Raw genomic sequence first — 17,101 nt, 5'->3', positions numbered from 1 at the left:
GAACATTTAGAATATATGATGTAAAAAAACTTTCATTTCAACAGCATTCCAAAACATAAGATAGGATTATCACTAAATTTACAAAGCAGATTAAAAAAACCCACAAAATCTGACAAGAGGACAGAAATAAACAGAATATATGGGCAAAAACTTAAAATATGAAGGAGGTAGGAGGAAAGTTTGGGAGGTGATAAGTTTTTGGCCTTGATTGTGGTGCTGGTTTCATGGGTGTGTATTTCAAATTGTCAAGTTGTATATGTTACCTCTGTATATCTTCTTTTTTTTTAATGTCAATCATACCTCAATAAAGTGGTTTTTGTTTTAAAGAAAATAATTTGTGTCTTTTTGAAGAAAAAGAACACTGTTGAAATATCTGGACTCTACCCTCCCTTCCCCTCTTCATCCGCAAGAGGAGAGAGATGATTAACGCAGCAAGTGTTTCTTCCAAATCACCTCCACTGCCCTCTCCCCATCTTGTTCTCCTTTTCTCTCTCCAGTTCTCTGCTCCCCTTATTTTCCCCCTTTACCTGTCCTTTTCCGTTTTTCCTCTTTAGTTTTTCCTTCTTTATGATAGTCCTGAGGTTCAATCCTCAGCTTTTCTCCAGCCATGTTTCCAAGCCCAGCTTCTCCCCTCCATCCTCCAGTTGATTTGAGATATGCTTACCCTATGCTCAATATTTCTGACTTTAAATTTCTTCTACAATCCCTCAGAGTTATCTGAAACCCCAAGCCAGTCGTGTCACTTCTTTGATCACAGTTCTTCTAGGAGTCCACACTGACTTTAGGATAATATTCAAACCCCCTAGGCTGACAAAATATGGTTATTCATACTCTTGCAATGCTTCTTGCTCCTGCCTCTTTTCTAACTACTCCATGGGAGGCATTTCAAGGCAAGCAAGACAGGTTTCGTTTCTAAAATGTGCTGTACTTTCTTGCCTTGCCAGACCTTCATGGACATACTCTTTCTTCTGCCTACAGAACTGCAATTCACTTGCTTTTTAACTTGCCTGCTTTCTATCCTCCATGCTTTGCTCAGAATTCACCTCCACTGGGAATCTTCCTGGTCCTCACCAGCGGCTTTGAGGTCTACTTCTAATTCTTTGATTCTCTCCTCCCCTGACTTAGCTCGGTATTGTAATTATCTGTTTGACTGTCTTTATCTTGTGCAGTGACTTTAGGGGAGGTAGCTTAGTTCTATCACTGCGGGGCAAGCCACAATATCTCGTACATAATAAGCACTCAGTATGTGTTAGCTACAGTGGTAAATGAAGGGGAACAAAGAAAGCATATCATAAATCCCACAGGGGGAAAAAAACTCATCCCTTTGGCATTGATAAGGAAAAATCAGTTTTTGGGTCGAACACAGGGAGGTTGGGCAATGAAGATGAGGATTTAAGATGTGAATTCTTGAAAGGCTGTAGGCCTTGTTTTGAATCATGTGATAATTTCACTGGATCAAAGAGTGGTTTGGCAAGCAGTTGTTAAGGAACACTGAAACTGTGCCAACATTTCTGAGCTGATCTACTCCAGAGTGAATAAATTTTAAGGAACTGTAATTATCATGTGCATTAGCCACCTTTATAATTGGAAAGGTAAAATAGCACAGAAACAGTGCTGTAAATGACAACATTTATGTGCTTAAGGGTTGTCTTTAAAGGCTCAATCTTATGAAGATTTGATCTGCAGGGATGCAAGCCTTTCAAGTGTCTCAGCCTCCAACTTGCATGGTATTCGGAGACAGTCACCCTAGGGCGTGGCTGTGCACAGTTGTATTTTGTTTTGCTCAACTTGAGGCTAGCCAGATTCCTGGGGACTACCAAGTATGGCAACAAAACCAGCAGAACATTTAGATGGTCACTAAACAGCTCACAGTGTCCTGGCAGGAGTGGACTTTCCCCAGTCTGTTTTAAGTTCTTCTTTGGCTTTTTGTCAGAGGAGCCTTGTCTTTCCAAGCACCGTCAGGCCAACAGCCCCCAACTGCTATATAAACAGGCTGTAGAATTAGGCCTGAAGGCAATCTAAACTGTTAGTTGACATAATAAAATTCTAAGCCATAAGACATTTTAAGGATCCTCTCTGTCTTTCCTTGTTGAAAGCAATTTTAATCAATGCTTCTTAATCAGAGAATAATGGTTAAATTGTTTCCATGAGATTTTTAATTGACTTAATCTTTTGCCAACCTTAAACCAGGCTAAAGCCTTCAATGAAGATTGCAAAAGTACCAATTAAAGGTAAAAACAATGGCAAACAAAAAATTAATGGTCATAATGCAGGCATGGCTTTTCCATAAAGAAATTATTTTTTTCTCTTCAAAATAAACAATTAAATCTTTTCTTTTCATATTATACCTTCCAAACTATACTTGATGTCCGTGTGAAATCAAAGTGATATACTAAATCCTTAAAGTGGTAGAGGTATGGTTTATTTTTGTTGGTACTGTATTTTAAGAGACCAAATGGATATCACAAAATTCCACATGTAACTACATCAAGATAAAAAGACAGTATTTCAAATGGGAATTTTCTCTTTGATTGATGAAAAGGACAAAAGGTGTCTAGAATTAAAATGCAACTTGAAAAATATAAAAAAATATAAAATAATTTCATATTTTGGAAATTGCAAATGTTTATGAAGATGGTATGAATTTCAGTATAGAAGGTTCGATGTGTGAAAAATATACATTGGCAGATATATATATATATATATATGTATGTTTCTTTATATTTTAAAATCTATTTAATTTAGAACTCTGGGCCTCATTTTCCTTTCTCTACTTCCCTTGCAGCTCATCAAGAGCTTTGCAGTTTTTCCTCCATAAGGCCAAGGCACTGGAGAGGTTCCTCTAGGCACTGGTCATTACCAGTCATTCCTCACTGGTTACTGCCGAGTTATCCATGTCCAGGCTACATGTTCCCATCAGGTCCGGAGGCTCTGGAATTACATATCCTACTGGAATCTCTAATGAAGCTTGTTATTGTGCTTTCTGAAGACTAACCACTTGTCTTGTACACTGTCAGAGAGTAGGGCTTGGCTTCTGGTCTTTCATGAAGCACACATACCCAACCCTACTCCCTCACCCTAAATCAATTCTATTCCCTCCTCAACTGCCTAGATGAAAGAAAAAGGGAAAATGGGGGCTAAATACTTGTTCAGAATAAATATCCTGCCACATATATAAAGGGGACCATCTAAAAACAACCTAAATATTTCATCAGTAGAGAATTAATAGTTTATGTCACATCCATATAGTTCATCCAATGCTAGGATTAAAAAGAATGGGGCAAATCTGTATGTTCCAATATAAGAAGATGTCCAAGATAGGTCATTAAATGTACAATGTAACTTGAGAAGTATATAGCACGATCCAGTCTTCATGACAAGTTATAAATGTATATGTATATATGTATACACATACATGTATACATATACATAAATGTGCTTGTAAATACAGAAAATGTTGGAAAACATTACAAGAAACTTTTTTTTTTAGAAGTTTTTTTTTTAATTTTTTATTTATTTATGATAGTCACAGAGAGAGAGAGAGAAAGGCAAAGACACAGGCAGAGGGAGGAGCAGGCCCCATGCACTGGGAGCCCAATATGGGATTCGATCCCGGGTCTCCAGGATCACGCCCTGGGCCAAAGGCAGGCGCCAAACCACTGCGCCACCCAGGGATCCCTACAAGAAACTTTTAACTGTGATTATTTCTGGACAGTGGGATTGGAGGAGAAATGGAAAGAGGTGGATTTTATTCTACTTAATGAACTACTGACATTTTTTACAAGCGTGTGGTTTTTTTCAGAATTTTATACCTCAGTTTTTAAAAAGGTAGAAATCTGATGATGTGACTCTTTTCCATAATACAATAATTTTTTTATTTGTTCAATACATCTTTTAATAAACCTAAATATTATGAAGTAATTGCGTTAGCTTTTTTGTTAATGGCATGAGAACATTAAGAAGGATACTTATTCAGAAACTTTAAAGATGTAAAGCAGTATTCTCTTTCAAGTTTCATAAATTAAATAATATTCTGTGCTGAAATCTGCATATATTCTTTCTCTGTTTTAATATTTTCTTATGCTTTAAATAATTTTACTGACTTTAATGCATTGTGCTATATATTAGGGTCGGAAATGTGAATCACATAATTTTACTGTGATTAAAATAAATGTCTTTATATTGTTTTAAATTGTAATACATAATTCTCAGAGACCCAAATCCCACATGTTCAGAAAAGCTTCCTTTTCTCCCAATTGTCCTTTCCTTTGTTTCTCATTATTTGTTATTTTGGTCTATATATTCAAGAAAGTCTTCCAAGAACAGAATTTTGAATAGTGGAAAGAATATTTGCAGGAATGAAAGGCATAAAGGCATTAAATCAAATGGGGAACATGAGAAACTACCATAGAAACATAAAATGTGGGGTACCTGGGTGGGTCAATTGGCTAAGCATTGACTTCTGCTCAGGTTATGATCCCAGGGTCCTGGGGTCGAACTCCATGTTGGGCTCCCTGCTCAGTGGGGAACTTGCTACTCCCTCTCCCTCTACCCTTCCACTCTGCTCAAATAATTTTTTAAAAAGCATAAGACATAAGAAAGGAATGGCAAAAAAGGAGAGTAGCTGGTTCCTGAAGGTGTTTGTTCTCAAAGATTAATATTTTGATTTTATCATTTATTTATTTGAGAGAAATTAAGAAAGCATAAGCAGGGAGGGGGAGGGGCTGATGGAGAAAGAGAAGCAAGCTCCCCACTGAGCAGCACCCCCCACCCCCACGACATGGGGCTCCATCCCAGGACCCCAGAATCATGACCAGAGCCAACAGCAGACCTCTAACTGACTGAGTTACCCAGGAGCCCCATTGATTAACATTTTTAAATAAGATGTTCAGATATGCATTTTTAAAAGATCCTGCTGGATCTTATTGTGGAGAGTGCATTTTAAGGTGATAAGAATGGAAAGTGAGAGATCAGTGAAGAAGTTAGTGACAGTAGCCTTGACAAATAATAACGAAAGCTTGAACTAAGCCAGTGACTGGGTAATAAAAAACCAGGATGTTGAGAGATGTTTATTATTTATGGTTTCACATAAAAACACAAGACATACATTTTATAAACTTGTAGAAATATATTACACAGTAGTTCCATACTACTTTGGAATCACTGAAAGTAGGGAACTAGATTTTAAAAAATCTAGGGGTAGGATTAGATGATGATGGATATGTAAATGAAAGTCTTAGTGTTACTTGACAAAAGTGACAAACCAAGTTCTATCATTATACTGTAAAAAAGTATCCTACTGAATTTATTGTCAGTCAGTTGTGGGACAGATTTCTTGAGCTCTGATTCTAATTGTCTCTTAGATGATTTCTCTAGATTCCTGCCAGCACCCTAATCTCATCCTAACCCAGTCTAAACTCATTATTAACCTCTAACCTCTTTCAACCCTAGTTCCCCTGCCATCTCAGTGTTCTTGGTCACCAGCTTTAAAACTTTGTTTTCACCTTTGCCTTCATTACCAACCATCTACGAATCTACCTCCTCGGTGTTTCTAACCTCTGTCCCAGCCTTCCCACTCTTCTTCAAGTTCAGGATTTTATACTTTTTCACTTGAGTTCTTTTTTTATTTTTATTTTTTTATTTTTTTATTTTTTTTTTCCTTTTTTTTTTCTTTTTTTTCTTTTTTTTTTTTTCACTTGAGTTCTTGAAATAACATGCTCCCCTCCTGCATTCTAACCTCACTTCACCTAACACATCTCCTATACTGCAGCTGGATTCAGTGTCCTGAAATAGTGTTGGTCTTGGCCTTCCCCTTCTTAACATCTGTCAGGGCTAGCAGACATTTCATTTAATGAGATTACTGGGGAAAACTCTGTTATTATCTACCAAACTTGAATATATACATCCTCTATCTCGTCCACTTCAAGACCAGATTTATATCTAACAAAAATGTGTATGTACAGATGCATCAAAAGAGAGGTACAAGAATGTTTATAGCAGCCTTATTCTTAATAGTCAACCTAGAATCCATCCAGTCTGGACTGGATACATAAATTGTGGATGTCTATGCAATGCAATAGTATACAGCGATGACAAAAGTAGTTTTGTTTTTTTTTTCTTTTTTTTTTAATTTATTTTTTATTGGTGTTCAATTTTTTATATCAAATTCTGAAACAGACAAGATTAATAACTAGTGTCAGAAATAGAATAGTCATTTATTGTAGCAAGGAGGAAGGAAGTGGTTACTAGGAAAGGGGACAAGAGGGGGACTTCTGGATACCAGAAGTGTAAATCATATGGTGTTTTGTTTTTACTTTGTGAAAATAAAAGTAAACACACACATACACATACACATCCTTCGATGGCTCTCCATTGTCTACTGAATCGTATTCAAACTTCCAAACCTGCAAAGTAGGATTGTAGTCAATGATCTGCTCCAATCTACCTTTTCAATCAATGTAGTCACACTTATTTTCCATGTTCCCTACCACATACCCTTCATACCAGCTACATGGTAGCTGGGGAACCCCTGAAGCACAGCTTCCATCTGTACAGAACTTAGAAGCAAATTACTTCATTAAAAATATCAGAATTGAAATTAGAGATTTCTGCAGCACCTTTATTTCCCAGAAAAATCTGTAGTGGTGTTGGGCCAATTTCTCTACTCATTCTTTTTGTTCTCCAGTTTTCTGACACAGCAGTGAACTACAAACTATTAAGTCTCTACTAGTGATGTAAGGTCCTAACAGATTTAGGCTTGGGCAGGGAACCTGCTGGTACCTGAGTAAGAGATTCCCCAGGAAAGAGGATGCAAGACTGCATGCTGCCAGGGCAAGGAGTCTGACATGGCTGTGGAATGCTCCTGAGGTTGGTGGACAATAATCAAAACCACAATGATCAAAGTATTTTGCCTAAATCTGGGTCAACATTAATATCTGTGAGAATCAGATGTGGCTGCTGAAATTTCTAGCGAGCAATGACTGTAAGTAGTAGTTGCCATGTGCATCTCTGTAGAACAAAGCATTAAGGAGTCACTTGAAGTCACCGAGAGTACCCAGGCCCTAGGGAGAAATAATGCAGGAAAAGCAAATGGGTTCAGGTTTTGGCCAACTGAGCTAAGCTTTAGGGCGGGGCTTCCCTCTGACTGTGCAACCTGGGAGAATCTGGAGCAGAGTCCTAGTTACACAGATTAGGCACCTGTAATGGAGGCTACAGGGATAGAGCACAGCTATATTCTGGAACAGTGCATTTGCAACTTTAGCATGTATAACAATGACTAGGAGAGTTTGTTAGAGCACAGGTTCCCGGGTTCTCTGCCGCCGGGGGATTCTGACTCAGTGTCTGAGGTTGGGCCCGGAATTTGCATATCTAACAAGGTCCCAGGTAAAATGTGGGTTTAGAAAAACTATCAGTCTTGTGGAACAAAACTGATTCTAGTCCCCACTATTGGGGACAGGATAGTCAATATGCTACCAACATTGGTCACACTTACTTCAGGGACTTGGCTGAGCTGAATGCACAGTGAGGACATTGGTTCCTACTGTACAAGGCAGCAAATGCCAGTGAAGAGGACAACTTACGACTCTCCCTAGTTTGTGCAATCGTGTAAGCCCTGCCCTGACTGTCTTCATCTGCTTCCCAGAGCTTGCATGTGAGGTTTTCCTTACTAATAGCTTGCTGGCATTTTTAGGAGGTTTCCTGGAGAATTTTCCTAGACCAGGATTATGTTGCAGACCAGGGATACATTTAGCAATGTCTGAAGATACTTTTGTGGTCCACAGCTAGGTGAGGGAGGTGCGATTGGAGCAAGGTGGATAAAGCTCAAGGAGGCTGCTAAACACCCTACAATATACAGGATGGCTCCCATAACAAACAATTATCTGGCCCAGAATGTTAATAGTGCCAAGATTGAGATCTTCATCTAGAAGTATATCCACTGGATTTAGAATTCCCACTTGGGTTTTATTTCGGGTTACACTTGTATTATGTACATAAATGTTATCCAGCTTATAATAGCAACAAAAACACATTTGTTCTATAAATAAAACCGAAAAGCATTTAAACAAAAGAAAAATACAGAGACAACTAATAAAGGTGATGAAGGAGGGAGAAAACTGTACAGAAGGATCAGGTTAAGGGGAATTCCTTTAGTGGATTTCTAAATAGGAGCTTTTGCAAAAGAGAAGACAGCAAATTCCGTATTTCATTCAGCTTTGCAGAACCTGGCTTACAACGTCTTTGAAAAACACTGGGCTCAACACATTATGATATGAAATGAATAAAAGATGTCAGTCCATCCTCTTTTTTAAGGATTTTTATGCATGAAGATCCTATGCTAGTTTTCTTTTTCCTCTAAACTAATGATGGTCAATTACTTTGCCAGCTAGCAAGCTCTATCTTATTAACTGGAACTCTCTGAACATGGTTAAATCCACAGAGGACCAGATATAGCTCATTGCTGCATTCAATAAGTTTATTTTGTTTATAGTTATTCTAGTTCTTCTCTTGTCAGAGATTAAAAAAAAAAGTTGGTCAGGCTAATTATTTTTAAGCAAAGAACATTTACACATTCTTTAGTATTTACTTAATCAAGCTAAACAGTCTTCCTTTTAACTTTTGTTCTCCACCTTAAATTGAGTAATTGTATTTGTTGGAGACTTCTCTAATCTTTCCAAACTCCTTTTTAAATTCAGACTCTAATGAGAAACAGTACTCTTAAACTCATATTCAATGACTATTTTTTCCACATTTCTTCTGGGCCAGGTTTTGTGCTAGACACTTTCACATTTTTTATTCCTCAGTGAGGTGGGTAAGTTTGGTCATGTTTTACACCTGAAGCCACTAACTTAGTTTCAGGAAACATAACCATGTTCATACAGATTCTAAAGAGCAGCCATAAGATTAGAATTCAGATTTTCTGATTCCAGTGCTAGGAGTCACATGATCAACAATACTGTTTAGAACATTAAAATTACTTTCCAGCTTTTGCACATCAGACCAATGGTAGTAATTCTGCATTGCTATTTGCTAATTAATAATAGAACAACATTAATAACTCATCTGAGGACCAGAAAATAGGTCTCAAAGCCCTGAGAACAGGAGATGCCCAGTCACCATATTGAATGATTTCACATCTAAAGCTTCCAAGGCTATAATGTTATTCACCAAATTAATAGCTTAATTACCCCATCCTCATTTTTAAACTGGTAATATCATATTATCTATGGATATGCAACAAATTACCCCCAAACTTAGTTAAAACAAGATTTATTATCTCATAGTTTCTGTGAATGCCTCTGGCTTAAAGTCTTTCCTGAGGTCACAGGATGTAAGCCAGGGCTGCAGCCCCACCTGAAATATTGTGAGATTTAGTTTCAAACTCATCCATGTGGTTGTTGATAGAATTCAGGTCCTCACAATTTGTTTGGATGAAGGCTTCATTCCCTTGTTGGTAAGAAACATCCATTCCTTGCCACTTGTGCCAACTCTCCATAGGAAAGCTTACATCATGATAGCTGGTTTCTAGCAAAGCAAGTGAGAGAGCTAAAGCAGGTAATGAAGACTGAAGTCAGTCCTTTGGCAACCTAATCATAGAATTCACATCTATATTATTTTCATTAGAAGTTAGTCACTAGGTCCAATGCACACTCAAGGGGAGCAGGTTGCCTCAGGGGTGTAAATACCATAAATAGAAGATTATTAGGGGCCATCTTTATGATTGTCTACCACAAATAACCAGTTTTTGAGTATGTGAAAAAATAGTTTTTTCTGTATTAAATAACTAATTTATCTACTTATTCAACACTATTCATAAGTTAAATACCATTCTTATTATCACAAGGCTTTCAAAGCCATCAGACAGCTAGCCACTCTGGTACAATGGATGAGGTGCTGACTCTAGACTTGAGGAGGTAGAGAACAAGGGAGTTTCCTTGGTCCTAGTTCTATCTAAAGTGAGACTTGAAGGAAAGATATGTAGTAGCCAACACAGAGGGGAATGAGGAAAGTGTTAGAGGAAGATTTTCCAAGCAGAAGGAGAAACATGTACATACAAAGTTTTGGAGATGAAAAAGAACATAGCTTGTTCAGGGGAATACTTTCTTAAACAATTATATCAAGTATTTCTAACAATAACCTTGGAGTTTGTTGTTATTCCTAATGAAGAAGTTTTAAACTGATCAGAAGAATTGTTAAATATCAAGTTTATGATTATTTCTAGTTTATCAAAGTAGTTTTCTAATTTGGTCCTCAAGGATGTATGGGACCTAAGAGCTCATAATTTTTCCTGTCCACATGCACCAACTATATTACCCTCATCCTTAATTTGCTTCTGCTTGAGGTATTATCATCCAGAATACTAGATGCAGAACAGATTTAATAATTATAAATTCAGTCAATCTGATTAACCCACCATAATAAACTGCAAAGTAAGGTATTTTCTCCCTCTCCCTTTCTCGCTCTCTGTGTCTCTGTCTCTGTCTCTCTCTCTCTCTCTCACACACACACACACACACACAAATATCTAATGGGGGAAGAGATTAGATTACTTTGACCCTCTTACTTAGGTCTACTGGTCAAAAGTTAATATTAATATATTTTATGTAATTAATATAAAGTACCCTGATAAGTAGCATAAAAACTTCTTCAGTTAGTATTTTAGAAGGATACCTATTGTATGATCTCCATGTGCATACAATAAACTGATGTAGTATTTTTCAGAAAGGATGTCAGAATAAACATCTACATACAACCTTAGGATAGGGATCTGATTGTTATTAAACCATACACATTAAATTGAATTTTTTACTTTAGTTTTTAAATTTTTGATTATGTAGAAGTTTGAATATATACAAGAGTAAACAGAATAGAATATCCACCATCGAGTCCTAACAACCATTAACCCATGACCAATCTTGCCTCATCCATACCTCTAGCTAACCCGCTCTCAAATTATTTTTGAAGTTTATTCCAGACATCATATGGTTTGATCTAAGAATATTCCAGTATATACCTCTAAAACAGAAGTAATTGTTACTTTTAAAAAACAAAACCATAATAGTGCTTTTGTTCTAAAAAAAAAACCCTAATAATTTCTTAGTATTATTGAATAGTTCTTTATTTTTAATTTCACTTTATTTTATAGTGACTTAGATAGATGTATAGATAATTGGTAGTTCTCCACTAGGGTGATTTTGGCCTGCAGGGGATATTTGGCAAAGTCTAGAGACTTTTTTTTTTTTTTATAATGGGGGGTGTATATTACTGGCATCTAGTGGGTAGAAGCCAGGTATGCTGCTAAACACACAGATCAGTACCTCATAATAAAGAATTATCTATTTATCTATTCTCAATTGTATATAGTTCCACTTGGCAACATAGGATAGATAGATAGATAGATAGATAGATAGATAGACAGATAGATAAGTGGATAGATATGAATAGCTGGTAAAAGTTTATAAAGGAGAGAGATACAAAATATTCACACTATAAGGTCATTTTAGTAATCACACAAAGGGCAAAATAGATCTAAAATTGAAAAGACAATTCAGAGTATGTAATTATTCCAATCAAAATGTTCCTTAAATCTGATGAAATTTTGTGATTTTTTTAAAAGAATGGAGAATAGTAGTATCAATGGAACATCTGTTGCAGATGTGGATAAAGAAGTTCAGGAAAGTACTAATTTCTTACATGGGCAGCAGAGTCAAAGGAAGCAATGAACAAAATGCTTAGTAAATACAGGTAGAATATATATTGTGCAGCACCTGAAAAACCTGGCAAAAATTATTTTGAATGTGCTAAACAATGATTTGTCAGAAATGGCTTTTTTCATGCAAAATCATGCTACAAATGTTCATGATTGTGACATATTTTTAAGATGAAAATTGATAGTAGTTACTTTAATGCAGAGAGAGCTATGCTCATTATTCTCCACACAGAACCCCTGGCAATAATTTACCTAGCAGAGCAGCAGTTCACACAGATCAAAGCTGCATTATTTAAGTGTGTCCAGGGGGCAGATTTTAGCTCCGTATGCCTTTACTTTAAAGGAAAAAAAAATATTGGTTTTCTTCTTGAGAAACTAAAAATGTTTAATAGGTAGCTTCATGCAAGTCCCACAAAACTCACATGAATTCCTCCTATTATCTGGGACAAAACCACTCCCTACCCTAAATACTCTAAAATCTGAGGGGGAGTACAGAACAACTGTGGGAATGTAGATCTCTTTAAATGAACAGCAGTGTATTTTCATTTAAATTAAACCCGAATGTGAACTAGATTCAGGAAAGGAAATGGCAGAGAGGGAGATAGTCTGGAGTTGCTATATAGAATGTGCCTGGCTGCCTTAGCTCCCAGACAACTGATGAAGCGCAACTCTGAAATTTCAGGCAATTTGTATACCAAGCTCCTCCTTTTCTGTAGTCTTCTCTTCCATTGGTAAAATTCTTTTTGCAGGGTCATGTAGGGATCCCACCCCTTCTCTGTGTTTTCACTCTGAAGCTCTATACAACTTTACACCTGAATGAACGCCAAACCTCCCTGGATATATAAAGGGAAGCTTGAGGAGGAATTTCACAGTTACAGTGCAGAAGCAGAAGGAAAGGAATTAACCAGCTCTCCAGCCAAGCAAATCCTCTCTTCACCATGCTTCCTCCTGCCATTCATTTCTATCTCATTCCCCTTGCATGCATCCTAATGAAAAGCTGTTTGGCTTTTAAAAATGATGCCACAGAAATCCTTTATTCACATGTGGTTAAACCTGTTCCAGCACACCCCAGCAGCAACAGCACGATGAATCAAGCCAGAAATGGAGGCAGGCATTTCAGTAACACTGGACTGGATCGGAACAGTAAGTGTGTTTTACTTGCCTGGATTTTGTTTTTTTCTTTTTTGGTAGCATTAGCTCACATTCCTATAGAATTGTTTCACTGCTAACTAACCTGAACCATGTATATTTTGCTGAACAATCTGGGAGTAATCTGCTGCATGTGTAGATTGGCATTCTTCCCTACAAAGTTAATGTAACTAAAACAGTGATTTGATAATGCAAGCATGGACGTAAGTTCTATCAAACACCCCAGAAAGAAAATGTTTCTAGGAATTAAACTGTTGCTTTTTTAAAATCGTGCAAAATGAGAATTTTTAAAAAAAGTGTTGTTCTAAATAGTTTAAATTCAGGTTGTTGTCTGTATTTCAGGGCATGTACAATTGTGGTAAAGTGTATAAACATAACTAACCAAAGTACATATAGAAAATCACAAGCTTTCTGAGGGAAAAAATGGCTCACACAGATTTCTAAAATATGTCTAGTGAAATAGTTGAGAGTTTTGATGATGATCGATGTACAAGAGAGATATAACTAAAAATACTGGAGAATCATATTTATCTGAGATAATTACTTATTGATCAGATTGAAATTTGGGTCACTGTATATTTCTGTGAAAGACTGGGGAAACTTTTATAACGTTAGAGACTTAATAACAATACAATAATATTTTGTACAGGGAGTATTTGTTTTCTTTTCTGTTTCCTCAACTGACACACTAATGGACCACTAGTTAGAAGGATTCAAATTTCTTCTCCTAACTTTTGCTTCACTTCCTTTCTTCAAGAAAAGTTCACATGCTAACAATCAGGTTTTAAGAGAGACACAGAAGCAGTGGACAGGAAATCTTACACACATCTTTTGCTCTACCTCAACTCCATTCAACTGTTAAAAGTAGCTTTGACCCTTAAAAAGTCACATCAAATATGACTATTAATGTCTTTCTAAGAAAACCAAGGTGTTTTCACTTTCATGGAGATAGTTGTTTTTATGTACACAGGAAGTATCTGATTATTGTTAGATTACTGAGCGATGTGGTGGGTATTCATTGTCAGTGAGCTTGTCACTGCAAAAATGCCGAATCTCCACGTATATGGGAACAAAAAGCTAGGCAGTCAAAATCATCTCTGGGTGTTTCCAGGTGCATTCCTCGGGCAGATGCAGGAAGGTAAGCTGGGATCAGAGTCAGAGAAGCAGAGCATATTGATCAGCCACCTAGTTTACTCTTTCATTTTACTCTTGCACTATATACGGATGTATGTGTACCTACAAAAATTGTTTTACAACTACTACATCCCTTTAGGCTATACCTCTCACCTCGGGAGTACTGAGACAGAGAGAAAGTACAACTCCTAATTCAGTATTTACCTCAAATTAGCTTTTGGTGTTATTCCACTTCAGTGCAAGCCTACTTCAGTGTTCCTTATGATTTTTATCTTTTGAATTTCAGCAGTCTGTACTTATAAACATTTTTTTCCCTGGTTAACAAGCTTTGATTTCTTTTCAAGTTTGTTATAGGCAATTCTCCTCGAGTTTAGATAACAAAGCAATGGAAAAGAAAACTCAAATATTTCAAGATTAATTTTTGCTTAAATTACATAAGGCACGTAACAAGAAACAGCCAATTAGAGAACATACTTACCAAATTCAAATAACTAAACAAAAAGTTTGCCATGACCAATGTTCAGGAAACGAACACCATGGTTCCTTTTGCAGTTGTAAATCAGACATGTTAGGCATTTTTCTGCCATTAAATTCATGGAAATGTAGCCAAGTTGTTATGGCAACCATACGTTCCTGATTTGGGGGCTTTTATATTCTTCAAATTTTGAGTTGTAGTGACATTTTGCATTTCAAACATTTTAATATTTGTTTTTAAAAGATAGCTTGGGAATTTATGTTTAAAATGTAGTTATTAAGTTTGATATGCAAAATGTCAGACTTTGTACACATATGTAAGTATGACTCTCTGCAGCTGAATTTTTAATTGAAACAAAATATCACAGAGAGCATATGCATCGTACACAATATTTAAATACTTTCCACATTTTCCCAGTAGATTTTTTTTTAAAAAAACCTAATTAAAAGCACTTGCAGATACTGACATGACCTGTAAGAAAAAGAACATTAAAGTATACTCTTGTTTAGCTTACTGAAGAATGAATATTTTACACAAATGTAACAGCTTCTTAATCCTTATTGGGGAGAAAGTCTAAAAAAATGGGATTTTTAAATACTTTAGGAAGTACTTAGCTAATGTTACCCATGAAAACAAAAACCAGGCCTAGTTTATCTTGTTTCAAAAACTGTATAACCATGTAAACTGTTAATTTTTATAAAAGTATCTCTATAACCATCCAGGCAGATTTTTGCATTGTGAAAATAAAATAGGTATTCACTTTCTGTTTACCAGTTGGCTATCATTTGGATACAATTTTTGTCACTGCAAATTACTTTTTTTTTTTTTTTTTTTGCTTCTTGTGTTTAATGAACATTCTCTTCTGTTTCCTGCAGCTCGAGTTCAAGTGGGTTGCCGGGAACTGCGTTCCACCAAGTACATCTCTGATGGCCAGTGCACCAGCATCAGCCCTCTGAAAGAGCTGGTGTGTGCTGGCGAGTGCTTGCCCCTGCCGGTGCTCCCCAACTGGATTGGAGGAGGCTATGGAACAAAGTACTGGAGCCGGAGGAGCTCCCAGGAATGGAGGTGTGTCAATGACAAAACACGTACCCAGAGAATCCAGCTGCAGTGCCAAGACGGCAGCACGCGCACCTACAAAATCACAGTGGTCACTGCCTGCAAGTGCAAGAGGTACACTCGCCAGCACAACGAGTCCAGTCATAACTTTGAGAGCATGTCGCCTGCCAAGCCAGCCCAGCATCCCAGAGAGCGGAAAAGAGCCAGCAAATCCAGCAAGCACAGCCTGAGTTAGAACCCAGACTCTCAAAACCAGACTGACTAGTAACCATCTGCTTTACAGATTTGATTGCTTGGAAGACTCGAGCCTGCCATTGCTATTTTGTTACTTGAAAATATATGCTTTCTGCTTTGATCAAACCCACCAAGCTGTCCTAAGTATCAGGACCTTCTTTGGGAAAGTTTTTCCTTTTCAAGGTTTTCAAGATGTATGCATATCCATGAGTGCAATTTGCATTTAAATTCCATGCAACCTATACTTTTAATTCCCCACGTTCTCCAAAGACTGGTGATACTATATACATCACTGAATCCTTACTTTTTAAAACAGAAAAAGGCTTCTTGGTTACCCTCCACTCCCCAGCCCATCCCCTACTCCCATCTCCAACAGAACTCTTCAAAATTAAAAAGTCAAAAAAAAAAAAAAAATAGTTGCCATGAATCTTCACAGTAACACTTCAGAAAGGTGCTTTACTTTATTTTATTTTATTTTATTTGTAATCTTCGTGGGAACAGTTCAACAGCCATGAGTGATTTCCTTTGAAAGAGGGCGAGATATTGTGACATTTCACTTCAAAAATAAGCCCTGTAGCTTTTTACAGTCTCATAGTATGAAATTATACCCTGCATGCTGACCCTTGCTTAGAGTGGAATGCCAGAAATGCATGGCAGCAACTAATAAGTAAAACTGATGAACTATTTATTTGTCAATGTTATTATTTAATGAGCTTTCACATGTGATTTTTTTCAAACTGTTAATTTTTTTACGTTTTGAAGCTTTTCCATGTACCTAAATATTTTCCTGTATAATTTGTGGTTGATCTAGAAATATGAGAATACATGTTGTAGATATGTAAAATAAATATTTTAGTCTCCTTATTGCATATATGTTTCATCATGAACTTTATAGTATGGATCTTTTAAAATCAGTAAGATGCTTTGTAAAGGTGAAATATGTAATACTTTTTTGTTTCATCTGTGCAATCAGAAGGTGATTTAACCTTCAAATCCATCAGTTTCTTTTAACGAAAATAAACACTGCTAAAAGTTATTGTCCTTGCCTTTAACATGTATGGAAAAGGTACGTGTTTACAAAAATTAGAATGTATGGTGCAGGGTAATTGATTTTTCTTGATGAGGCGCATTTAAGTTTTGACAGAAAGTTCTGCAGTAAGAGAGGAGAGAGAGGAAGAGGACAATCTTTTCAGTAAAGGGATGATTTAAAAAGTTAGGTGGCAGGGATCTCTGGGTGGCTCAGTGGGTTTGGCGCCTGCCTTTGGCACAGGGCGCGATCCTGGAGTCCCGGGATCAAGTCCCGCGTCGGGGTCCGGCGTGGAGCCTGCTTCTCCCTCTGCCTGTGT

General features: G+C 36.9%; 1 protein-coding gene across 12 annotated transcripts in view; it reads left to right on the top strand.

The window, feature by feature from the left end:
• The window catches only part of SOSTDC1 (sclerostin domain containing 1), a 56,706-nt gene extending 39,899 nt beyond the window's left edge, over positions 1-16,807 (top strand). For 10 of the 12 annotated variants that reach the window (XM_038557001.1, XM_038556999.1, XM_038556998.1 and 7 more), the window contains 3 exons: positions 2,786-2,920; positions 12,770-12,850; positions 15,341-16,807. In XM_038557001.1, coding sequence (XP_038412929.1) covers positions 2,786-2,920; positions 12,770-12,850; positions 15,341-15,756 — 632 coding nt within the window. In that variant the 3' untranslated portion in view covers positions 15,757-16,807. Of the gene's footprint in view, positions 1-2,785; positions 2,921-11,374; positions 12,851-15,340 lie in introns of those variants that run through there. The other 2 variants (XM_038557005.1, XR_005369495.1) reach the window with 2 other exon arrangements.
• The last annotated feature ends 294 nt before the right edge of the window (positions 16,808-17,101 follow it).

The sequence above is a fragment of the Canis lupus genome, chromosome 14 (assembly GCF_011100685.1).
Source record: "Canis lupus familiaris isolate Mischka breed German Shepherd chromosome 14, alternate assembly UU_Cfam_GSD_1.0, whole genome shotgun sequence".
Classification (NCBI taxonomy): domain Eukaryota; kingdom Metazoa; phylum Chordata; class Mammalia; order Carnivora; family Canidae; genus Canis; species Canis lupus.
Note: the sequence above shows the minus strand (reverse complement) of the source record. Positions and strands in the feature narration are given on the sequence as shown.